Raw genomic sequence first — 24,190 nt, forward strand, 5'->3', positions numbered from 1 at the left:
AGGCTCCCTGTCACAAGCTAAGGACACTATCACGCTTTACTCGCTGTTGCTGGCTCCCATTGGTGACAATACAACATCTAATTTACTCATCCTGGAACACGTGACTTGGAAAAATCTTAACCTAACAAACATTTCAATTTGCATTTTTTTTAGTTTTTAGAGACAAGGGCCGGGCAGTGGTGGCGCACGCCTTTAATCCCAGCACTCGGGAGTCAGAGGCAGGCGGATCTCTATGAGTTCGAGACCAGCCTGGTCTACAGAGCGAGTTCCAGGACAGGCTCCAAAGCCACAGAGAAACCCTGTCTCGAAAAACCAAAAAAAAAAAAAAAAAAAAAAAAAGAGACAAGGTTTCTGTTTGGAACTTTGGAGCTTGTCTTGGAACTTACTCTGTAGACCAGGCTGGTATCGAGCCCACAGAGATCTGTCTGCCTCTGCCTCTAAAGTGCTGGGCTTAAAAGCATGCACCAGCACTGCCCAGCTCAGTCTGCATTTTTTGTCTTTTTTCTGCCATATGTCCTATTATCTTTATTCTCATGAATCATAATATTTCTCATATTTAATATGATTTTTTTCAGCTGAATGTAACTAAAACAAAATTGATAAGGAATGGATCTCCTTTAATTGAGATATCCATAAAGACTTTGTTTCTTTGAAGAAATAGGATTTCTGCCATATACTAGGAATGGCAGGTACTCTATCACAATCGAGAACATATCCCAGGTGCAACAATAATATGAAGGAAGAATTTGATGCAAAATAAAAGATGTGACTTGTGACAGGCAGTAGATTAGCTTCGATGGGTAGACAAGCAGGAAACAAACCAGGCATGGAAACTAATATCCTCCATGAGAGGCCACAAAGTGAGCCACATCCTCTTATGAAGGTTTAAAAGAATTTGATGGGAACTCTCCAGAAAGAAGCTCATGCATGCATTCGAACTTGTTCAAATACTGTCAAGTAACTCACTCATCTCTAGTGTATCTGCAGAGTCAAGGCGAAGCACTGTTGCTTCGGGTGTTGTGAATCCATCTACCGGCTTTGAACAAGGACTGCATGCCATGCAGACATTTGCAGGAACATCATCTCAAAGAAGCACACAGGCTAGGCCAGACTGGCCCGAGGGAGAAGGGTCTGTGTGTGCAATTAGCCAACGAGCTTTAAACTACAAGGATGAGGTCATAAGGGCCCGGACTAGGATGGGTGGACAGGAAGTGTGATTGTGGGAGATGCTTTGAAGAGAAAGCCAATCTGGTAACTGATTAGATCCTGAGCCGGGAGTTGAAAGGAGGCGCAAAGATAACTGTCAGCCTGGATGCAGCATGAAGGGAACAAAGGAGGCCTCATTCTTAGACGTAATTATCAGAAGGGGCCTTAATTCTATAGCAGAGGGGCCTCTTTCAGCTTAGATATCTTTAGTGTTTAATGATTTTGGGTGGGGCCTTCAGTCGTAAACTGTACCCAACTAGTTTTTCCCCTTTGACTCCGAGGGTTTAGGATAAAATCTAATGTTAGAAACGGAGTAATGCCACTTTGGTAAATAGACACACACACATAAGAATGTTTAATTAATCCACAAAGCTTCGAAACAGAAGGAGAGTAAAATAAATCTGAAATCATGTGTCTTATTGAACTTCTTCTTAGGATATTTAGAAGGTTAAATGAATCAACATCAGTTATTTTAAAAAATACAGAATACATGGCATTATATAATGAATATAAATTACTTGCTTTGCTCACATGAAATAAGGGGGGAAATGTCAGTTTTAGGGGGTGAACATCAAACTAAACGCGAGGAAGAGAACCCCACGGAACACTGTTGCTGCCGTCTGCGTGGCCCCTGAGCCCTGTGTGTGCACTTGTTTTCCTTAAAACAAATGACCACTTGCCCGTTTCCCACTTCATAAATCATTTTCCATCTGGTTATCATGAGATAGCATTGAATATCATTAATGATTCCACCAAATCTGCCATAATAATAAGCGCTATCAATACACACAATCCATATGGTATCTTAAAACAGCAACGCTCCATCAATAACTAAACGTGTCTGCAGTTCTCAGTGTGGAAGTGACTAATGGGACAGAAATGAACCAACGGCGATCCAGGTCGGATGACGGAGGAAGGCCTCTTGCTTACTCAGACGTCTGTTTAATACTTGAAACATTAGCACTTTGTTGCATGCTAAAAATGCCCCAAAAAGTCTAATTAATTTCTGTAAGCATCATTTTGATAAAGGCTCCAGTATTAGGATGTCCCTCCACTTTTAATAAATACTCGATTTACTACAGAGTTACACCCAGGAAGCTAAGCCCTCCTTCTCCACGTTCTGCGATTAGAGAGGAAATAGCTGTTCTGGCCGGAGGATGGGTTCGTGCCTTACCTGCAGTGGACAACCACAGGCCCTCGACCCTCAGAGGCAAGTCTGTCTTCTTCTACGTCCAGCATGAGCTGCAGAAGGGGCTGGGCACTGTCTGGAGTTTTGTGATCAGGCCATGAAGTGTACCAGTAATGCTTCACATGTTGGGTGTGACTTCCTTGCTGAAAATAGCACAGGCCATCGAATTACTTATTCACTCGTGAAACTAAAAGGCACCCACCCCACAATGCTAAGCGACTTCTCTGGCTCCTGTCTTACTGCCAGCTAACTTCCAGGTAGGGAAAAAAAATCTAGAAGTTTTTCAAAATTACCCTTTCACCTCAAGATAGTTTTACTGTGCACATCCTGGCTTGACAGGGAAGGTTGAGTGTTCATCCTCTAAAAAGTGAGGTCTTCATACGAATCCATCATACAGACCATGTATGTATTATAGACTAAATATATATTTTTAATATGCTTTAGTAGGTGAAAATGTTGCTATTATTTGTGACAGGGTCTCACGCTATAGCCCTGTCTGTTCTGGAATCTGCTCTGTCAGCTGGGCTGGCCTCAAACTCACAGAGATCCACTGTATGATGGGATTAAAAGCTTGTGCCACCATGGCCTGCTTAAGAGGGGAAAATATAACAGAAAGAAAGGGATATGTTGTGTTTCCTGTTCTCTAAATCTTGATAGATCATATATAAACATAGTAGCCAATATAAGAACACTTGTTTGATATTCAGTAAGAATTGTTCTATCCTCATCTGGGATGCTGGTATTTGACAACAGTGGGGAATCTTAGCAGTAAAGGAGATCCGTCACATCCCTACAGTGGAGCACTAAGAGCTAAGGCTCACACACACGATCGCACAACCCAGAGCTCAGGTGGGAGGCCCGTTTCTTATCAGGCATGTGTTTTTAAACAGGTTTCTGCCAAGCCTCCCTCTGCTACACCTTTGAATAGCAAACATCTCTGTAGCTCTCCCTTCACGGCCATCCTCTCTGTGGTGCTTCTATCCCAGCAGCAGGCTGTTGATAGATGGACTGAGTTCTTTGGGTTGATCATTCTTTAAAAGCAAAACGAACACCATGGCAATGCTGGCTAGCACCTGCTGCCCCATGGGTTAAGTAAGAGCATATCTCTATGATGGGAGCTGGTCTAGGTTAGTCCCTGAGAATGACTGTTAACTACAAGCTTTTGAAGCTCTCATCAGCATGGCAGGCTCTTGTTGCCTCCCACAGCCATGTAGCAGTGTAGATTTTTCTCTTCTCTTCCACAGTTCTGTGGCCTCACTCAATGCTACTTTGACCACAATGACATTATCATCAAAGTCCTGGCCAGGTGGCCTGAACAAGCCTTAGTTAAGAGATTTCCAAAGGTTAATCCAAAGGGGGTCCATGAATGAAAATTAGATGATGTCAACATCTATGAAACAAACTGTCTTAATACCTACTTACATGAATTTAATTATTTCATATCTTAACAGTATCAAACAACGAAGGAGGAATGATGATAGCTTGTCTGTGGTCTCAGTATTCTCTCGCTTGTGCCAGCTGAATTGGTTAGTACTTAAAATAAGTCATTTCAAAGAAGAAATGTAACCCTTATCATCACCGACTCTGAAGACAGCAGTGGCTGCATAGCCTTACCTTTAAGACGAGGTTTCGGATGGTGTAGCTGTCACATTCATTCACACTGATGACCAGAACCTCAACCTTGCCGTAAATCCCCCTCTTTTCTGGCCAGTAGAGCACACATTTCTGCGGGGGGAGAAAGAACACAGCAAGTCTTTGTAATACACTTCCTTCAAAGGTCTCAGTTTTTCTCATTGAATTAAAAGAATTCAGAAGTCCCTGAGAAGCCTGCCCTTTTCTGAGGAGTGGCAGAGTGGGGGGTGCATCTGGGAGGGGAGAGGCTGGGGGAGCAGAGGGAGGGGAGACAGTGGTTGGGATGTAATATATGAGAGAGGACTAAAAAAATTCAAAAGTCAGTTTTATTATTCTGTAAAGATACTAGGACAAGATGTACTGTATGGTGTGTAGAGAGATGGATTGTATGATGTGTAGAGAGATAAACTTATGATGTAGAGATGAACTGTATGATGTAGAGATGAACTATATGATGTAGAGATAACTGTATGATGTAGAGATGAACTGTATGATGTAGAGAGATGAACTGTATGATGTAGAGATGAACTATATGATGTAGAGATGAACTGTATGATGTAGAGATGAACTGTATGATGTAGAGATAACTGTATGATGTAGAGATGAACTGTATGATGTAGAGATAACTGTATGATATAGAGATGGACTGTATGATGTAGAGATGAACTGTATGATGTAGAGATAACTGTATGATGTAGAGATAACTGTATGATGTAGAGATGAAGTGTATGATGTAGAGAGATGGACTGTATGATGTAGAGATAACTGTATGATGTAGAGATAACTGTATGATGTAGAGAGATGGACTGAATGATGTATAGAATGGAACTCAATAAAGTTTGTGTTTAAAAGTGTTTGTCCTACTTTACTATCAACCCCACCCCAGTCATAATGACAAGGTAAAATTTCCCCAAACTCCAACGAGGATTTAAGAATCTCTTAATAACCAACAAGTATAAGAAATGCTCTCCACCATGGTGGCTGCAGCCAGGCTCCAGTCCCTGCTTTCTCATACCAATGCGCCTACAGGAATATGTGTCACACGCCTACAGAATAAAAGTCACCTGGCATGCAAGGCAGGCGTTGTGGCAGTATATCAAAGCATCAAGCTTTTCACGTCCAGTGATGTGCTTTGATTCACTATGAGACCTACTGACATAACCGTGGAACAGAATTATGCTGGACATGTTTTTATAATGGATTCTCTGTGAAGGACTTGATAGGAGCAATAATAATGATATTGTCAATTGCAAATTAGGAGATATAGCATGGGGGTTAAAGAACAGACTTTGGACTCAGAGGACTGAGGTTCAGATTTTAGCCCTTGAGTAGAACATTGGCTTCTCTGGGCTCAGTTTCTTCATAACTTCCTACATGCCATATGCTTAGGACAAAGCCAGGCATAAAGTAAGCACTTAAAACATGTTATTGTTAACTATGCTTCGGCTCCTTACTGCATTCTACTTATTTATTTTGTATGTATATGTGTATGTATACGTGGGCATGCACATGCCACAGGTCATGTGTGGATGTCAGAGGACATCTGGCTAGAACCCATTCTCTCCTGTCACTGTGCGGGTCTCAGGGATTTAACTCAGGTCATCAGGCTGGGTGGCAAGCTCTTTATCAACTTGGTCTTTTTGCCAGCACTTGTTGGTAAATTTTGTAAAGCAGATTTCTCATTTATGTGTGTGTTTGAGTGTGTGTGCACGCGCTCACATTTACTCTCAGAAGTGTGGGTGCCAGTGGAGGCCCGGTGAGGACATCTGATTATCTGGAGCTAGAGTGTCATCTACGATGGGTGCTGGGAACTGAGCTCTGGTCTTCTGGAAGAGCAGCAAGGACTTTTAACCATTGAACCATCTCCCCCTCCACCTTGTTGCTATATTTTAGATGCCTGGGTGATAATTCCCAATAATATATACATTTATATAGAAATTCTTTCACATGTTGTCATCAATTAGGGTCTTATATCTCTAGGATAGTTGATTTTTCATGTGTATGGTAAAAGTATATGAACACTTGAAATAAAAGTTAAGGACATATAAATTCAAAACTCCAGCAAACATTCATAGAGCCATGATGGAGGAAGGTCATTGGTTAAAAAATAAAGAAACTGCTTGGCCCTGATAGCTTAGAACATAGGTGGGTGGAGTAAATGGAACAGAACGCTGGGAGGAAGAGGAAGTGAGCTCAGACGCCATGCTCCCCTCTCCTGGGCAGACGCAATGAAGCTCTGACTCAGGATGGATATAGGCTAGAATCTTTCTGGTGAGTGCACCTTGGGGTGCTACACACATTATTAGAAATGGGCTAGTCCAGGTGCGAGAGTTAGCCGAGAAGAGGCTAGATATAAGGGGCCAAGCAGTGTTTAAAAGAATATAATTTGTCTGTTGTTATTTCAGGGCATTAGCTAGCCAGGTGACCAGGAGCTGAAGCGGCAGGAACACAGCCTGCAGTTCCCTACAACAGAGCCACAGAATTAAAGAGAAGGCCTACCCTATGTTAGAAACACACCTTTAAGGTTTTATCATGACATCACTTCAACATCTAGCTGCCAGGAAGAAAACCACACCATCTGGTGGAGTGGTTTCTTCCATCCATTGCAATAAACTCAAACATCTTTACATGTTTGCCCTTTCCAATACAGTTGAAATGTTGAAATCACCCCAGCTTTACTTATATGCCGCCCAGACTGAATAACTTCACACTACTGTTAAAAGCCGGTGCCCACCAAGAGGGCTTAGCTTGCTCAACTGATGACCTGAGTTTGGTCCCTCTATCCCATAGGTGGCAGCAGCAAACCAATTCTACAAAGTTATCATGATACTTCGGCATGTCCCCACCCCTGTTCTTTCCATCCTGGCAAATAATGAATAAAATTTAAAAAAATTAAAAGACCTTCTTCTCTGTGTTTATCTGACTCTCTATCTCCCTCCCCCCCCCCCCCCGTGTGTATATACAAGACTATTCACCCACATGTAGACACCGGAAGAGGATATCAGGTGTCCTGTACTATTATTCTCTGCCTTGTGTTCTTGAATCACTGAAGCTCCAGGTAGCCTGGCCTCCAGGGAGCCCCACCAACCCTCCTGTTTACAGCCCTGGGGTTACAGGAGCACACAGTGGTGCCAGAGTTTTTATGTGGTCGCTTGAGTATTCAAACTCAAGTCCTCATGTTTGACCAGCAAGATCTCTTGTACAGCCCTGGATCCCACCCAGTTAGACTAACCCGTTTGACTAGTTTCTTTTGATGGAAACTCGGTGATTTAACTTAATGTTCATCCTAGTACTCACATCTCCCAGATAAGCCAGGGAGACTGACAGCATCCTAGTGAGAATTGACCAGGGAAAGAGGTCTGTTGTGGCTCAGCAGTCTGACGTGAGCCCCATTGTCCACAAGCAGGCCTGAGCAGCAGGGCTCTTTTGAAAGAAAGTGACTCGCAGAATCAAGGAGGAAATGGGCCAGGTGGGAGCTTGGTGCCTGCACCCTGATTTGAGTGGTGTACAATACAACTTGAAACGTGGAAGCCTGGTCCTCAGTTCCCTTAAGATTGCTTGGTCTTCTTGTGTTTTCCTTGATTTCTTACCAAAAAAGCAGCTGGCAGGCAACTCCCAGCAGGTGATACAGTATGACTTGCTCATTCAACAAACAACCTTTAATTAGCATCCCATCTCCTTTCTAAGTTACAATAGCTATTTTTACACACAGAACCCCCATCCTCTTGCAATGGAGGAAAACAGAAAGAGATCAGATCACTGTGGATGCTTTTGAGTATTCTCCCAGGAGTGGGATGGGGCTAAAAATGTGGCTATTCAAGGAGCCCAAGTTCATGTTAAAATTATTGTCCTGAACTGCATCATAGGGCTTATTTATTTGTAGTGAGAGCAATGACCAATGACGTGAAGGAGGTAGAAAATGCTGTCTTACAGATAATTCTGGGGAGCCTCACTAAGAAAGTAATTGAAAGTATACCACTATCTAGGTGAATACAGTCTCAAATCACCACTATCATTCTGGTAACTGGGCTCGGCCTTTTAGTAAGACTATTAGCCCCAAGAATCCATAGTTTGAAGGAGAAAAAAAATGTGTGTGTGTGTGTAAACAAGTAATTATCAGGCTGACTGAAAGCATTGTACACATTAATTTGTTGAACAATTCTTCAAAGTGAGGCGTTTATAGGAAGAGTAGAACACAAGGGGAGGAATAGTTAGGAATTTGATTACCAAACAACATGCCTGTTTCAAGGATATATATATATCCTTGAATATATATATTCAAAGAGATGTTTGCTGTATGAGCTAAAGCTATGTATCATCACATGAAAAATGTCTCTGAATTAAAGATTCAGTTTAAGGCTCTGTCGGTATATGAGAGGGATAGAATGGTAGCATATTGTCTACAATTACTATTACAGATTCTGTTATCCCTGGTGTATCAGCTAAATATTATTAACATATGCACAGTTTCACCATTAAACATACTCTCACCACCAATATATCATTTGATACCTTGCATAATCTCCTGAGGTTGGGAAGTGTGGTGGTTTGATGGAAAGGGCCCCCATTGGCTCCTATGTTTGAAAGGTTCGTCCCCAGTCAGTGGAACTGTTTGAGAAGGATTAGGAGGTGTGGCCTTGCTAGAGAAGGTGTGTCACTGGGGGTGGGCTTTGAGGTTTCAAAATTGCACACCAGGCTGAGTCTCTCTCTCTCTCTCTCTCTCTCTCTCTCTCTCTCTCTCTGTCTTTCTCTCTTATGATCCAGCTGCCCTCACTCACCCTGATCAGTAGCTGAACTCCCTTGTGGTCTGTAATTGACATGGATGTTTGTGTTCTTTCTGGCCCGGTGGTTTTCCACAGAAGCAGTAGAGGTATAAAAGGCTTTAGCTGGGTCTTAATCCAGGCACCCCCTGCCAGCCTCCGCATCCAGGCTGTGCTGGTGCCTCTCTCTCTCTCTCTCTCTCTCTCTCTCTCTCTCTCTCCTGTAGTTCAGGATGTAAAGCTCTCGGCTACAGCACCATGCTTGTCTGCTTCCCGCCATGATGATCATGGATTAACCCTCCAAACCCTAAGCAAGACCTCAATTTAATGCTTTCTTTTTTGAGAATTGCCTTGGTCATGGTGTCTCTTCACAGCAACAGAACATTGATCAAGACAGTAGATAAGCAACAGTTATCACTTACTTTAAAGTCATTTTATGGGCCAGGACACTAAGAGCCTGGTGATTTGTTAGGAATAAAGAAAACTAAAGTCAAATCACAATGAGACAGCCATAAGGTTTCTGTGAAGCTGAGAAACCTAGATAGGATTCATCACCAATACTGTTTTACAGGCTTTTCTGCATGCTTCCCCACTTAAAAAAATATAATGGGGAACTTTGATAATGTGAATATACATTTTATAACCTGGAGCCCTAGTTTCAGAATGGCATTCAAAACGAAACAAAAGCACAAAACCAAATATACCTCAGCCCCATTATTAAAAAGTGGATTTTGCATGTGTGCATTGGTTTGTGTGGCTGTGCAAAGTGGAGAATAAGCTAGTGTGCTGTCACTCTGAGAGAGAGGCTAGTGAATTTGTGTGGCTGTGCTGAGGCCCAGCAAATGACCAGAGTGTGCTGCTGTGATATTAAAGTGCCTTGAGCTACAGCCGCTGTTTCAGAACCAAGAGTTAGACTTCCTGCCCCTGCAGCTCAACCCTCAGAGCCCCAGGAAGCGGCTCCCTCTGAAGTATCCTTATCTGAATGAGGGAAGTTCTTCCAGGCCCTCCCTAGAATCTCCAAAGGAAGATTCACCAGTGGAAAGAACAAGAGTTGACACCACACCCAGCGAGCCCAGATGAACTTTGTTCAAGACTCTGATAAGTTCTTCTGGCCCATTTATTTCCCCTAAAAACAATTCCCCAGGATGGTTATGGCAGCTTACTCTGGTAATCCCAGTACTCAGAAGGCCAAGGGAAGGAGGTGGTGAGTTTGAGGTTAGCCTGGGCTACCTAGGAGTATCCTGACTCAAAATCTAATACACACGCATGAATAAAACAAAACAAAACAATACAGAAGACTGAGATCAAACAAGAAGCCCTTCCCTTCCCCCAGTGAATTTCTAAACACAGTTTACACTCCCCACTTCATTTTCCCAAAGGAAAACTGCATGTAAGGATTTTAATCTTACTGGATGTTCACTTTCCATTCTAGTGATGCTCCTGTGTATCTACAATGTTTGTGTTGCTCTTTCCTTGTGACTCTATGTTAGCTTACTCAGCAGGCTTAATTTCTGAAACTTCCAGAGTGCAGAGGGGAAGTTCCTTTACACTTACGGTGTGTTCTGTATCATCCTTCACTGGACTGTGGTTTTTCAAGAACCTACGTCATTTGGTCTGATAATGTATAAATATATCTTAATAAACATCAGCTCATTAGAGGTGTGGACAAAAAAAGTTAAAGCAATTTAAATATCTGTTAATAAGCAAATGACTGCATGCTTTTGATATATCCACACAATGGGATCCAGCAGTTATTAACAGTAATATTTTAATGAACTATGGCAAAGAGATTATTCACAATGGGGTATAAATACCCCATCTTTCTCTTTATATCAGTTCTAAGCCTTCCTATGTCTTCTATTAGCGTGGCCCCTTATTTTCATCTCTTGCCTATACAGTCCTCTAGACCTTTAATTCTAAGTACCAACCCAAAGTCTCCAGGACTCCCCAAACTTCGTACTTCTAATGCAAAGCTCATTCTCTTCCCTCAAAATCCGCCTTTTTCTCCCAGTTTGGGTTCATGGCACCCCCATCCACTCAGCTGTTTAAACCAGGGTACAGTGCTCCTTCATCTGCCTCCGCTTCAATCACAACAAAGCCCTGCGGCTCTCAGCTCTGGAACACTCCTCAACTCAATTCCCTGTTCTAAAGGACCCTGCCTCTGCCTTAACTCAGTCCCTCAGCATTTCTTGCCTGGACCATTGCTACGACTTTCTAACTTATTTTTCCTGGGGTTTTCCAAATCCAAAGCCCAGATCCTTTATAAGGAATTCTTTTCATGTTGAGACTCATTTAACAAATGAAAGACTCAAAATCGCCAGCAACTCTTTTATTCTAAATACTCATTTTTCAGTCCTAGTTTTTTTTTTATTTTTTGTTTATTCTCATTCTGTAAAATGTACCTGAGATTATTGGAATTATTCAAAGGAAGGTGGTGATTATTCATTTCTTTATTTATTAGAAAGTAAACAGTTCATAAACATATAAAGCGTGGGAACTTCTAAAGATATCTCCACCTCCGTATTGTTTGGAGGAAATGATTTTCGTCTATTTTAAACAATGACACTGAGCACAATTGAGAACTGGCCAGTGTTCAGTAGCCAGCATTTTCCTGGTGGCGTGAACCTATGGTGTATTATTTTTAAACTAGACTTCTCAGAATCATTTGATCAGCAGAACATTAGAGTAGCATGTATGATATTACATGTATAATGTGCTTGAGCATAAAGATTTTCATTTTAATTTAAAGGCGAAAGAATGGTTAAAAGCATTGTCTTGCACTGTTTTGGATTATGCCTGGCTCCAGGAAATAAACAAGCGGCAGATATCACAGCAAATACATAACATGCTTGACTTTCACATCCCTGGGAGTGTATCTCAAACCTTAGGAAAGATAAGAGGCCAAATGGTAAAAATGAAAAACAAACCAATAAAGTACGCCTTCAAGTTCTGAGTTATGCCGCCAAAGAGAAAAACAAATTCCTCAACAACATTTTAAAGTGAGAGTTGTTTTTTTTTAAAGGTATTCTAGCTTTCATCAGATCCACACAGCTCTTTTGTGGGCACGGGAAAAACAGAATGGAAGCAAAAAATTAAGAAAAGGAGCTTTCCTCCCTTGTGGGTACAGGGTGGAGAGTGCGCTTACATACCCCCAAGGGATGTACTCCTCTTCTCCCTTGTGGGTACAGGGTGGAGAAAGAGTTTGTGTACCCCCAGGGGATGCACCCCTCTTCTCCCTTGCACGTACAGGGTGGAGAGAGAGCTGTGTACCCCCAGGGGATGAACCCCCTTTTCTCCCTTGTGGGTGCAGGGTGGAGAGAGAGCTTATGTACCCCCACGGATGAACCCCCTTTTCTCCCTTGTGAATACAGGGTGGAGAGAGAGCTTGCGTACCTCCAGGGGATGTACCCTGCAGCACTTTAACATACAGCTCTGACCCTGAGCAGTTCTGGTAGGAGTATAGCCTTGGTCCAGGGGTTAAAGAAGGGTGACCATTCTTTGGGACTCTGACATAGCCCCAATCGCTCATAGTGGGTTTCTTTAACACGTGTTACATAAATCCAGTGCTTAAGGGATGTTCTCTGACTATCAACTTTATTCTGCCCTGAAAATCTCCAGTTAGACAGACATGAGAAGTCTTGGAGGAAGGTAGTGTCTAGACAGATATGATCAGTATACATTGTACAAATTTATAAAATATTCAAAGGATAAAAAATATCAAAAGAACAAATTAAGGTGCTTACAGCACATGTCTCATCTTTTTTATGAGCGAATGAAAATGTATCACAGAAGCTAAGATTTAAGAGGCTCAAGTGAGCACACATCATAATTTAACACAAAGTCATTGCAACCTGTTAGATAATCTTCACGAGACCCTCTGCCATGTATGCTCTCCTAACATTAATCCTTAGTGATTCTGCACAATTTATAACAAGCAACGTTTTCTCTTCAAAATATATGTATTCCAAAAACATGTACTTATACATATTACAAATAATTACATAGTCATGTTTCTTTCTTATGTTTGGCTTTTTAAACATTTATTTTTATTTATATGTTCATGAGTGCACAAGGCCAGAAAGAGTGCCAGGCCCCCAGGAGTCAGAGAAGCAGGCAGTTGTGAGCCACCCAATTGTGGGTGCTGAACTCCAATCCCTCTCCTCTGAAAGGTTAGTGAGCACTTTAACCACTGAGCCATCTCTCCAGCCCCTTCACAGCCTTGATTTTGTCTTAATTAATTAATTAATTTGAGGCAGGATCTCACTCTGTAGCCCAGGAGGACTTTCAACTCACAATTGTCTTACTGTCTCAGCATCCTTGGTGTTAAAATTCCAGGTGTGAGACACCATGCCTGGCTGATTTTATTTTTAATAGAAGAAATAGAATTTATAAGGATAGAAATAGGTTCTAAGACACTGATTACGTCATGAAAATTTATTTAGACATTTGTAATTTCTACTATCACAGTCGTATCATAAATGCCTTCCCCACAAAGGTGTGCAAGGCTTGACTGCTAGCTTTGGTGCTAGGGTGAACCAGCCACCATACTACATAAATCCTCTACACGCATACACAGATGTGCACACGAAGAGGTACACACGTTGGAACGTGGAGAATCCGTCCCATCACAGAGCTGAAGCGTGCATTGTGAACAACTGTGCAGGGATTGTCAGAGAGTTAATCCATCAACAGGTTGATACTGTATGCGAAAAGTCTGAGAGGATGAGGGCTCGTTTCTACCATGCAGCCCTGGGATCACATAGCAGATGGAGAGACATATAGAGAGCTGCATGTATAACTTCGTCTACTGGGAAGAAACATGCTCTCTTTCTGGACACGTTTCATTTATTATAGCGAAAATGAAAGAAACCAGCAATTTTTTGAAAAGATTTTAAGTTTTGTGGGTTTGCATTCTCTCAACTAGTAGCAGAATTGTACAATTGAACTTATAGCTTACCAAAAGAAAGAAAAGAGAAATCTGAGTTGCCTTAAATGGTGTGATGATTTTGACAAAAAAAAAAAAAAAACCCAACAACAAAAACAACTAAAGTCAACCATTAATTATTTCAACAAGATGCCTAGCACACAAGAAGCACCGGGAATGGCAGTCCCCAAGAACTGCTCAACTTTGTTCTTATGGTGCAAAATATAGAATACGTCATTCTGCAAGCCAAGCCCTTAGAAAAGATTGCCACTGTGGAGATAAATATACATTTGTCTATTTTTCTTTAATGGGGACAGATTTCTTACTATAAAGCCATTGGGAAAGTAGCTATCCCTTCTCTCCAATGTGTCTTTCAGTCTCATTTTCCTAAGCTGTTCCTAATTGTCCCTTTGCCCCATCACACTGCCCAGTCACTCCCTTGTCCTGGTCTGGTTTGTATCCAACAGCATCTATCCCTTCTACTGTGCTGTTATTAACAGATTTGTTGTATCTCTCCTACTAGGGAGTTAAAGTTACCAGTGGAAGGAATCTTGATATATTTTATTTGCATATATATATATATATATATATATATGCAAATATATATCTGCCAACAACCAGAATGGCATCTGTTAATAAATAAAGGATTACTTGCTTTTGGAATAATTTTTACTTCTTCATCCTTTTGTCTTTACTGAGAAACATGTGTGCAAATGAGATCCATGTATGCCACATGTGTTAAGTTGCCTGAAGGAAGGTTGTCACTCACAGAACAACACTTCCATCATTTGCTGGAGGTGTTAAGTGACCTTGTCATTTAATGTCTATATCCTATTTTATACGAATATTTTCTAAGTACATGTGATCTCATTTATTCCAAATCTGTCTTATAGTAGGAATAGCATGTATAACATTCAGAACTGGGCTAAACGTCGTACCTCATTTTTCTCCTTGAGTTTCGTGATCATAACAATCACGGGGCTGTCTTCCTGCCAAACCATCTGCCAGAAGTCATTCACAGTGTTGATCATGGGGCCCTGCGTGGCAATGAAAGCTTTCTCCTTGCCACTGTAGCCCTGTTCGGAGTAAAGAGACAAACACAGTCATTTATATGTATGGATTGCAGTGGACATTTGGTGGGATGGCGGGGGTGAGCTTCAGAATAACGGAGTTGTGGTAGGTCAAAGTGGCTGCCCTGATAACTAGCACCACCAGGCACATGTATGGTACTTCCCAGAAAATCCAGCTTGCCATTTTGATGTGGAAGTTCCCCTATATGCTGTGAGTATGTTTTATTACCATTGCTTAATAAAGAAGCTGATTTTGTCTATGGCAGGGCAGAATAGAGCTAGGTGAGAAAACTAAACTGAATGCAGGGAGAAAGAAGGCGGAGTCAGGGAGAAGCCATGTAGCTGCCAAAGGAGAAAGATGCTGCAATCTAACCAGTAGGCCACAGCCTCTTAGTGACACACAGATTAATAGAAATGGGTTAATTTAAAACGTGAGAGCTAGCTAGAAATATGCCCGAGTCAACAGCCAAACAGTATTGTAGTTAATATAGTTTCTGTGTGATTATTTGGGTCTAGGTGGCCGGGAGACACAAGAGCAGTTTCCTTTTGCATCATCTGGCAGTGAGGGTTGCAAAGTTCAGTTTTACATAATGTCCACATGGAGCCTGTACTCAGGGACTCAGAGCTGAGGAGGACTCACTGTAAGACACCTACCACCGGAACTGATGTGGCTATAGCATACATACATGAAACACTCGCTACCAAATTAAAGAGAACTTTATTCTGGGTAAAGAAGAAAGAAGCAAAGCTGGGACGGGGGGCATCTTTCTCAGCTAAAAAAGATAAAATGGTAAATCAACACGTCAACCAGAAAGAAATGCAAAGTTACTTACTTACCCGAATATAATTAGCGTTAATGTAAGTACTCAACGCATCGGTTACATTTTTTGGTCTTAAACACACTCTGCTGAGGGGATCTGCAGAGAGAACACATTGAATAGATTTACTTTCCAAATAAAAAGTCTCTGGACCAACCATAAGCAGCAAAGAGAAGTGTGCAAGTTCAAAGCCATTAACTCAGCATCAGCGTTTGTCTCTGGTGCATGTGTGTGCACATCTATTGATATATCTGTGACATTTGGTTCCTCCCACTGACTTTTGATGCTGACACAGGTCATGACATGTTTCAATGGAGTTCTGATTCTCGACTCTTCCCTTTTTCTTTAGTTTTTATATTTACAGCCTTATTTTTTCTCCCGTTCCTCCAGAAAGAACTGGGCTACCCTCACCCAATTCTTTGTATTTCATTACATTACCCAAGCCAGCCCTTCAGAATATAAGCATTTTACCTCTAATGTTTGTTTATACTGCGAGACAGTTTGATCCAAACTTGGCCTTAGGACCTTAATCTAATACTTAGTCTGTTCTGAGCTAGACAATGTCCTCAAAGAAGCAGCAACAATTTAATCAACTGTTGGTAAGCAATATACCCACAAAAGCAGATAGCCTTAGCAATACATACACACATGGAAAATCTTCAAACTTAAGGGTCTATTATAAACTATAGCAGTAAAGGCAATTATGATATTTAAAATCCTAATCATCTGCTAATTATCAACTCATGTGACATTTCAATTTTGTGTCATGTTAAAGTCTACAACAAGCCACAAAGAACAGCCATGTCTGTCATTACAGTCTTTTCTGATACTTGGAGCCGAAGGTGTGGCATGTCTAAACTATCTATTCTGAGTTATAGTTTGTGGGATGAGGGTGGGAGACATTTTCAGGCTATGGAAACTTTCCACTGAGAATCCATCATTCGCAGCATCAGTTGTCAGCAGAGGCACCCTGGACCAAGTGTCCACCCAGTACTAGAAATGGAAAAGCTGACACAGACGGTGGCCCAGGACAGGAAATAGAGAAGGTGGAAGTCTGAAGTAACCCAAACAAACTGAAAATCCTTTTAAAGTCACAGGACATATAATCATTGCAGTGGGGACATTAGTCCGGATGACTTAATGCTTGGTATATTTTAGAGAAAGTTTTAAGAAAGAGGGAGAGAGGGATGCCTTTAATCTCATCACTTAGGAGGCAGAGGCAGGAGGATCTCTAAGTTTGAGGCCAGCCTGGTCTACAGAGGGAGAGGGAGATCCAGGATAGCTGGGGATACACAGAGAAACCATGTCTTGAAAAATCAGAGAGAGAGAAAGGTGATGGGAGAGGAAATCTTTTTCACTCTCTTCTTTTATAGTCATAAATAAAATACCTTTCAATAATGAGCTATATCTTAAGAAATAGACTTAACTATTTTGACTCACTAAAAATATATTACAGTGGAGAGATTTTCTGCCAGAACAGGAATCCCATACACAGCATTGATAGTAATTCTTTGTTTGAATTTAGTGTATTTTTATTACCACAAATATAAATGCATATTTTATCTTTTTTTGTATTTTGTATCTTTGAGAAAACTAATAAAATACTATTTAAATGTTAGTGCCTTTTCCTTTTTAAAAATTCGAGGCCAGCCTGGTCTACAGAGTAAGTTCCAGGACAGGCTCCAAAGCTACACAGGGAAACCCTGTCTTGAAAAACCAAAATAAAATAAAATTAAAAAAAGATGACTTAGTTATAAAAATGTGTTTTATCATGACATTTTCATACGTTTACATGATGTGTTTGATCATATTGGTCCCCTATCAACCTCTCTTGTCTCCCATCTCCTGCTGTGATTCCTTCTCCTCTTAAATATGTTTCTCTACTACTTTCATGTATTTTAAAATATATCTTGATTCTGCATATGAAAACTATGTGATATCTGTCCCATAGTCTGGCTTAATTTCATCCATTCTCCTGTAAATGACACTTTTGTTCTTCTTCAGGCCCGACTAGTACTCCACAGTGTGTGCACACCACACTTTCTTTGGTTACCCATGTGGTAGGGGCACCTATGCCGACACTATAACTTGTCTATTATGAAGCGTTCCATAATAAAAACAACTGCTTTTTTTTTTACATTATATGTATTGTATGCCTACTTAGATTCTCTTGAGGATATAACCAGAAGAGTATAGGTGGACCATATACTAATTCTATTGTTAATTTTTAAAATATTCCCCATACTCATTTTCATGGTGGAAGGAACTGGTTCATTTTTCACCAATCATATAAAAAGGAACTCTTTTACCCTGCCATTCACCAGCTAGCATGTATTATTACTAGGATTTCCATTCTAACTGGAGTGAACTGGAATCTCAAAGTAGTCTTCACTTGCTTGTTTTGCATTTGGCTTTGTGTGTGTGTGTGTGTGTGTCTGTCTGTCTGTCTGTCTGTCTGTCTCACTATGTAGCTCAGGCTAGCCCCAAACTTGTGGTACTCTCTTGACTTAACCTCCTCAGTGCTCCAATAACCAACAGGGAAGTTGGTTAGGGTTAGGATTAGCCTAGCTCAGCATCATTCTGATTTGCATTTCCTCAATGGCTAAGAACACTGAAAACTTTTCATGTATTATTAGCCACTTGTACTCTTAGGAACTGTCAAATTTATTTCTTACTTAAATCAACCCATCAAAAAAAAAGTCTGTGTTTTATACTGCTAGAGTTATTGTCTTGTAGCAATACCTTGGATACCTTGAAATTTTGCCAAAACCTGAACTGTATTTATTTGTTTACTGATAGGAAATGCTCCCTCTCCTCTATAATGTGCTGCTTTTTCATGATGACATTGAAACACAAAACTTTAGTGTTTCACATTCCATTTGTCCCTTGGTGGCTGATACATTAAGTGCCATCTAAGAAACCATTGGCTACCTTAAGCGTATGAGAATTTGGACTTTTTCTCTTTTTGTCTTTGTTCCTATCTACATGCAAGTGTCTGATCCATTTTGAATTAATTTTTAGATATGGTCCAAAGCAGGACTCAATTTCTTTTCTCTTTCCTTCATGCATGGATTTATTATTTATTTATTTATTGGATAGCCATGTTTTATTACGTTCTTTTTTTGTTGTTTTTATTGAGCTATACATTTTTCTCTGTTTTCTTCTCTTCCTCCCCTCTCCCCTTCTACCCTCTCCCATGACCCCCATGCTCCCAATTTACTCAGGATATCTTGTTTTTTCTCCTTCATAAGTAGATCCATGTATGATGGAAATTAATTTAGCCATGATGTGTGCTGCAACAGTCCCTTAGAACCGTGGATCTTCTGGAATTGTGAGCCGGTCATAATGATGAATGTAACATGAAATAAAGCTACTTCTTTTCAGATAACTTTAGTGGTGACTAGTCTCAACTTCCATATTTCCACTCTAAGTGTGCTGTCTAATAGGTGTTATGAGGGTTGAAAAGGGTGAGGCAGAAGTGAGCTGGGCAACATGGCTTTACTGGGCAAGCTATCAGCTCTAGAAACTTACTTGGCAAAATGGTCTTATAGCGATTTTTTGTTCCATGACGTGGAATATCAATTTCTTTGGGATCCACAAAGTTCATTGGTATTTCCTGCAAAAACAAATGATATCAAATTCTGTTTCTAATGCTGACATAAAGAAAATCTTCCCAGAGGATGTTGGCTCTCTAAGCTACTGGATTTCCAAGTTATACAACTCTAGACTACTCCGCTGGCTGATCAACATCTTTTCTCTCATAAACAGGTAAGATGCAGCCTGTATGCCGATTTGTAAGCAGCATCCCTGTGTGTTTGGAAGTATTATTTTGTATGTAGATTCTACAGAGACAGAAAACACTCCACTTGGATAGTAAGCATTACTGTGAAATCACTTAGGAAAATACTTTTTAAAAATATGGTATATTAAATTTCTTCAAAAAGTTTCTATAAGATCAGCAAAGTTGCATTCTTTTCCATATCAATTGTGATTCTTTGAGAATCATTAAAAGTTCCCTCTGAAAGCCATAAGCGTGGAAGGATTTGTTGCTGTTTGTCCATGTGCTGAGATGTTTTTAGTCAAGAGTTCTTCTATCATTGCACTACTTCATTTGTGGTTATGGACGGAACACTTCTGGGAAAAGGGGTTTTTCTCCTAGTTAAGAAGAACAGAATATTCTTTTCTTAAAAATATTTATTTATTTATTATGTATACAATATTCTGTCTGTGTGTATGTCTGCAGGCCAGAAGAGGGCACCAGACCTCATTACAGATGGTTGTGAGCCACCATGTGGTTGCTGGGAACTGAACTCAGGACCTTTGGAAGACCAGGCAATGCTCTTAACCTCTGAGCCATCTCTCCAGCCCGAACAGAATATTCTTATCTAGGAAGATTATACATCACATGGCTCAACCAATCAAAGAGGAATGAGTAAGCACAGAAGCGGCTCTGTGCCCATCTATAAGACTAAGACCAAGAGCACCCTCATATGACTGAGCTCAAGTAACGAATAAGAACTTCCTAAAGGACACAGGCAAGTGTTTTAAGATTTGCTCATAAAAATACAGTATTTATTAACGTAAAGTTCTTAAATGAACTGAACGAATCAGGGTGGTACGAAATAAAATGACTATTGTTATTTGGTGATTAATGCACATTGAACCCCTCTATCTCATAAAATGCCTTCCTCTAATAAAACAACAAATTTAACTTGTTATTTTCAGGCATGCATACAACTTTGACCACACTGGCTGCCTCCTGTTTTTACCAGTTTTCTTTGACCCAGTTTTCATTGGAAACAAAATAACGACAATGGAAGGAGAAAACTCAGCCAGGACCTCACTTCAAGCTGTCTCCATTTTCTGCCAGTCTGAAAATTCAGGAAGAGGCAGGCTACATCTTGAGCTGAAAACTTGATGGCAGGGGACAACTTCCCTTTCAAAGAGCCACTTCATTAATTTGTGTTATTTAGTCACTTAAGATAGTCTCTACGCCACTGAAACGTTTAAGTTCCTTAGCCCTGAGTCATCAAAATAAAGTTGTTGAATATTCAAGGAAAACCTTTTTATGTTTTATTTATCTACTTATTTTATTTTATTAGCCAAGATCTCATATAGCCTTGGCTTACCTCGACTGGCTGTGGAGCTAAGGGTGACCCTGACGTTCTAATCCACCTCCCTCTACTTTGAGTGGCATGGACCACTACTTCAGGTTTATATGGTGCTGGGGATCAAATTCAGGGCTTCATGTATGCTAGGCAAGCACTCTGCCAACTAACCTAGCTCCCCAACCCACATGTTCATTTTTGATAATTTATACGAGTCAGTCTGCTTTGACAACGCCACAGAGAGAAGGTGACATCTTTATTGCCTCCTTTGCCTTTCACGTTACACTGTTTTCTGACACACGTTGACAGTCTTTCAGGATCTCACACTGTCTCTCCTTGTTGGCTTCATCTTCCTTTTAGGGAAGCAGGCTATGTTAAAGGTATTTTCATAAACAAAGCCCCATTGACAGCCCCGGTACAGGCACTAGATGTCCTCGCTATGCAGGGTGACCATTGATTGGCTCCTTCATCTTTGATTTTCATTTGCTTCACGTCTAAAAACATGACACACAGTGGCATCTCATTTTGAAAACTCCACATTGGTGTTTACTTTGGAAGCTGACGATAGCTGATGTCACTGATAGGGAGTCTAGCAGGTTACTGATATTTCTCTACTGAACGGACCATAGAACCATCTGTTTGTTATATTGGATCACTATAGCTTAAGCTGTGGGACTGCTTTATGATGTAAAGTCATCTAAGCAGCGAGCATTCCCTCAGGTAAAACCTAGAAAGTGTGTGTAGTATCTTACCGTGTATTAAGTTACCTGATGCAATACTGATTTTCTAAAACTGAACGTCATACAGCACTCATCCTCATTTTAAGCTCGTGCTTGGTCTTTCTTGAATTCCATTGCCCAAGTTAAAAAACAATAAGCAAAACAAAACAAAAACCCCGTGTACTGCCCCGAACTTCTCCATTTCTTTTGGCTACCTCGTTGAATAGAACCAACATTTTGCTTTGTGTTACAAATTCTCTCAATTCATGTGAGTGCCTTTTTAGTGCTGACACCTGAGTTCTGGTTTCCACAGATTTACCTCTAGAGCCTCCCCTCTGTTCCCTTCCAGTGCCTGCGGATGCAGGGGCTTTTCTAACGTAAAGGCTTTTCTAACGTAAAGGTTAAGTCCTATTCCTAAACACGTATTCAAATCTGGGTTCCCCCCCCCCTTTTTTTAATGTTTCCAAGGCTCAACTTTTGCCACTTCCCGTTTTGATTTCAGTGCCCCGGTAAATCTGAACAATTCAATCCCCCACAGTCACAGAAAGACAGTTCCCCAATCCTGAGACACCTTTCTCGGCCCAGCTCCCTGGTGCAGGAGCACCAGGGATGGACGCTAACAGGCTTTGAGTCAGTTAAGCATTGGGTCGCAGCCTGAGCAATCACTCAACAGGTGAAGAAAGAGAAGGTGATTCTAAAGCCTTGGCTCTTTCCCTTTAGCCTTGTGACCGTGTGTCCACAGAGAGCTGCTTGAGAGAGGGCGGCAGTGCCACTTCCGGCCGCAGTGCTGAGCGTATTAAAGCCAAGTAGTAAGAACGAGCAGACTCACTCACCATGAACTCACTCTGAAGTAAGTGGGAAGTCGCCACAACGTCCCTCAGCTGTGGCCTTGTGAGAACACGGCTGGCCGACTGCAGGTACTCCACGGCTATCTTCTCCCGGGGGGTTGACACAGCCACCAAGGGTTCCACGTTCCCCAGGCTGCTCATGTCCAAGGTAAGAGATACATTGGACCCTCGTCTACAAGGGGGAAAGAATATTACATTTAAATATTACATGTATGATTTGATCAAATAGTTTGTCTCTTTTTTTGCACAAGGACAAAGTTCAACGATACCTTTCCAGAAACAAAGATCATAAATGTATATATTTGGTATCATGACGAACTACAGCAAGTCTCCATAGATCTTTTATAGGAAATGGGCAATTTTATAGTTGCAAACAATTCTGAATTGAGAACATGTACTGTAAGTCATTAGTAAGCATACTTGTTGCAGAAGGAATAAGATGGTTAATAATTTTAAATAAAAAGTCAGAAAAAGTAAACACATTTAAATTGAGAAATATATAATAGATAGATAGATAATACAAAAGAACATGTATTTATATGTATGCCTGGGAATTTGAAATATATACCATAGTCATTAAATGCTTTAGCCATTTCACAATGTAGGCATAATTGAAAACGTATCACAAACAAACATACCTCTGATTGGTTAATTAAAACATAATAAAATTAAAATAGCAATCTACTGTAGTCCAACTTATTGCATTAATACAGAATGTAAATGTTTGAAAGTATATGTGTACACATGAATGTATGTACTGTAACTTATGGGTAAACCCTTTACAGCAAATGTGGTGGTGGTATACCTGAAATTCTAGAGGTTGGAGATTAGAGGCAGGAGGATCAGGAGTTCAAGGTCATTCTCAATTATATAATGAGTTTGAGGCCCACCTGGGCCACACAAGACTATCTAAGAAACAAACAAAAAAATCTAAATAAAAAATAGAAAATAACTTTGTATTATATATAAGCACATATATATGATCATACGTATATGTTATTAATTTAATTGTGTGAAACTTGTAAGAGGCCATAGAGATCACAGATCTAAAGGCTAAGTTTCATTTTCTCATTTCTTTATAATTTCCTTTTCTTCTTTTGGGAAGTAATAACTGAAATTCTTCCTTTTACATGGACCCTGGTATACTGTGTAGAAGATGGAAGTCCCACTTAGCAGTTAGGGTAGCTGTGTGAGGGACAGCTACGGAAGAGCACGTGACAACCAATGGTTGCATAGCTATTCCTAAGACAGCATGTGAGGAAAAGGAGTTCAGGTCCCCAGGAATCATGAAAAGAAAAAAGCCAGGTATGGCAGGCACTAGCCGGCAGTGGGAGACAGTCAGCGATGGACAGATTCCTGGAGTTCATTGGCTAGCAGCCTAGTGAAACCCATAAGCTTCAGGGTCAGTGAGAGACCCTGGCTCAAAAATCCAAGGGAACAGTGAATGAAGAAGCCACTTGGTATTACACTCCTGCCTCTGCATGCACACATACACACCTATACACAATTACTATCGACATGTCTTGTTCTTCGGAGTACCCTGAAATACATGTCTCAGTCTATCATTATTATTTGCTCTCTGAGGTTGCTGAGGTGGAAAGAGACGGACAGCATCCTGAACGTCCTCTGACACATTACCTATATGGTAGGGAGGTCTATGTGCGTGTGGGCTTTATCGTTTGGGGCTCTTATTGGCTGAAACATACGGTCTCTTGTGTTTCCTGGTGGGAAATGTCCAGTGGAGGAGCAGCAAAGAATGGCTCTGGTTTTAGACCAAGAATTTTAATCTATTTTTAGTGAGAAACTGTTTTTTTAAACGTTTTTAATCCAGTGGTACTTGCCTTTAATTTTGTAGGGGACCCTGGTTCTGGTTCTGGTTTGTTATTTTAGTTTTAGTGTATTGCTGAGAATTTCTC

General features: G+C 40.8%; 1 protein-coding gene across 5 annotated transcripts in view; it reads right to left on the minus strand.

Moving 5' to 3' along the window:
* Ptprr (protein tyrosine phosphatase receptor type R) overlaps nt 1-24,190 on the minus strand; it is a 235,564-nt gene that overhangs the window by 21,379 nt on the left and 189,995 nt on the right. For all 5 annotated transcript variants that reach the window (XM_041673784.1, XM_041673776.1, XM_041673800.1 and 2 more), the window contains 6 exons: nt 22,260-22,446; nt 19,131-19,215; nt 15,619-15,698; nt 14,650-14,787; nt 4,010-4,120; nt 2,381-2,538 (listed from right to left, as the gene is read on the minus strand). In XM_041673784.1, coding sequence (XP_041529718.1) covers nt 2,381-2,538; nt 4,010-4,120; nt 14,650-14,787; nt 15,619-15,698; nt 19,131-19,215; nt 22,260-22,446 — 759 coding nt within the window. The remainder of the gene's footprint in view (nt 1-2,380; nt 2,539-4,009; nt 4,121-14,649; nt 14,788-15,618; nt 15,699-19,130; nt 19,216-22,259; nt 22,447-24,190) is intronic.

This window comes from Microtus oregoni, unplaced genomic scaffold (assembly GCF_018167655.1).
Source record: "Microtus oregoni isolate MIOR12 unplaced genomic scaffold, Mior012 000001F_ref0000356, whole genome shotgun sequence".
Lineage (NCBI taxonomy): Eukaryota > Metazoa > Chordata > Mammalia > Rodentia > Cricetidae > Microtus > Microtus oregoni.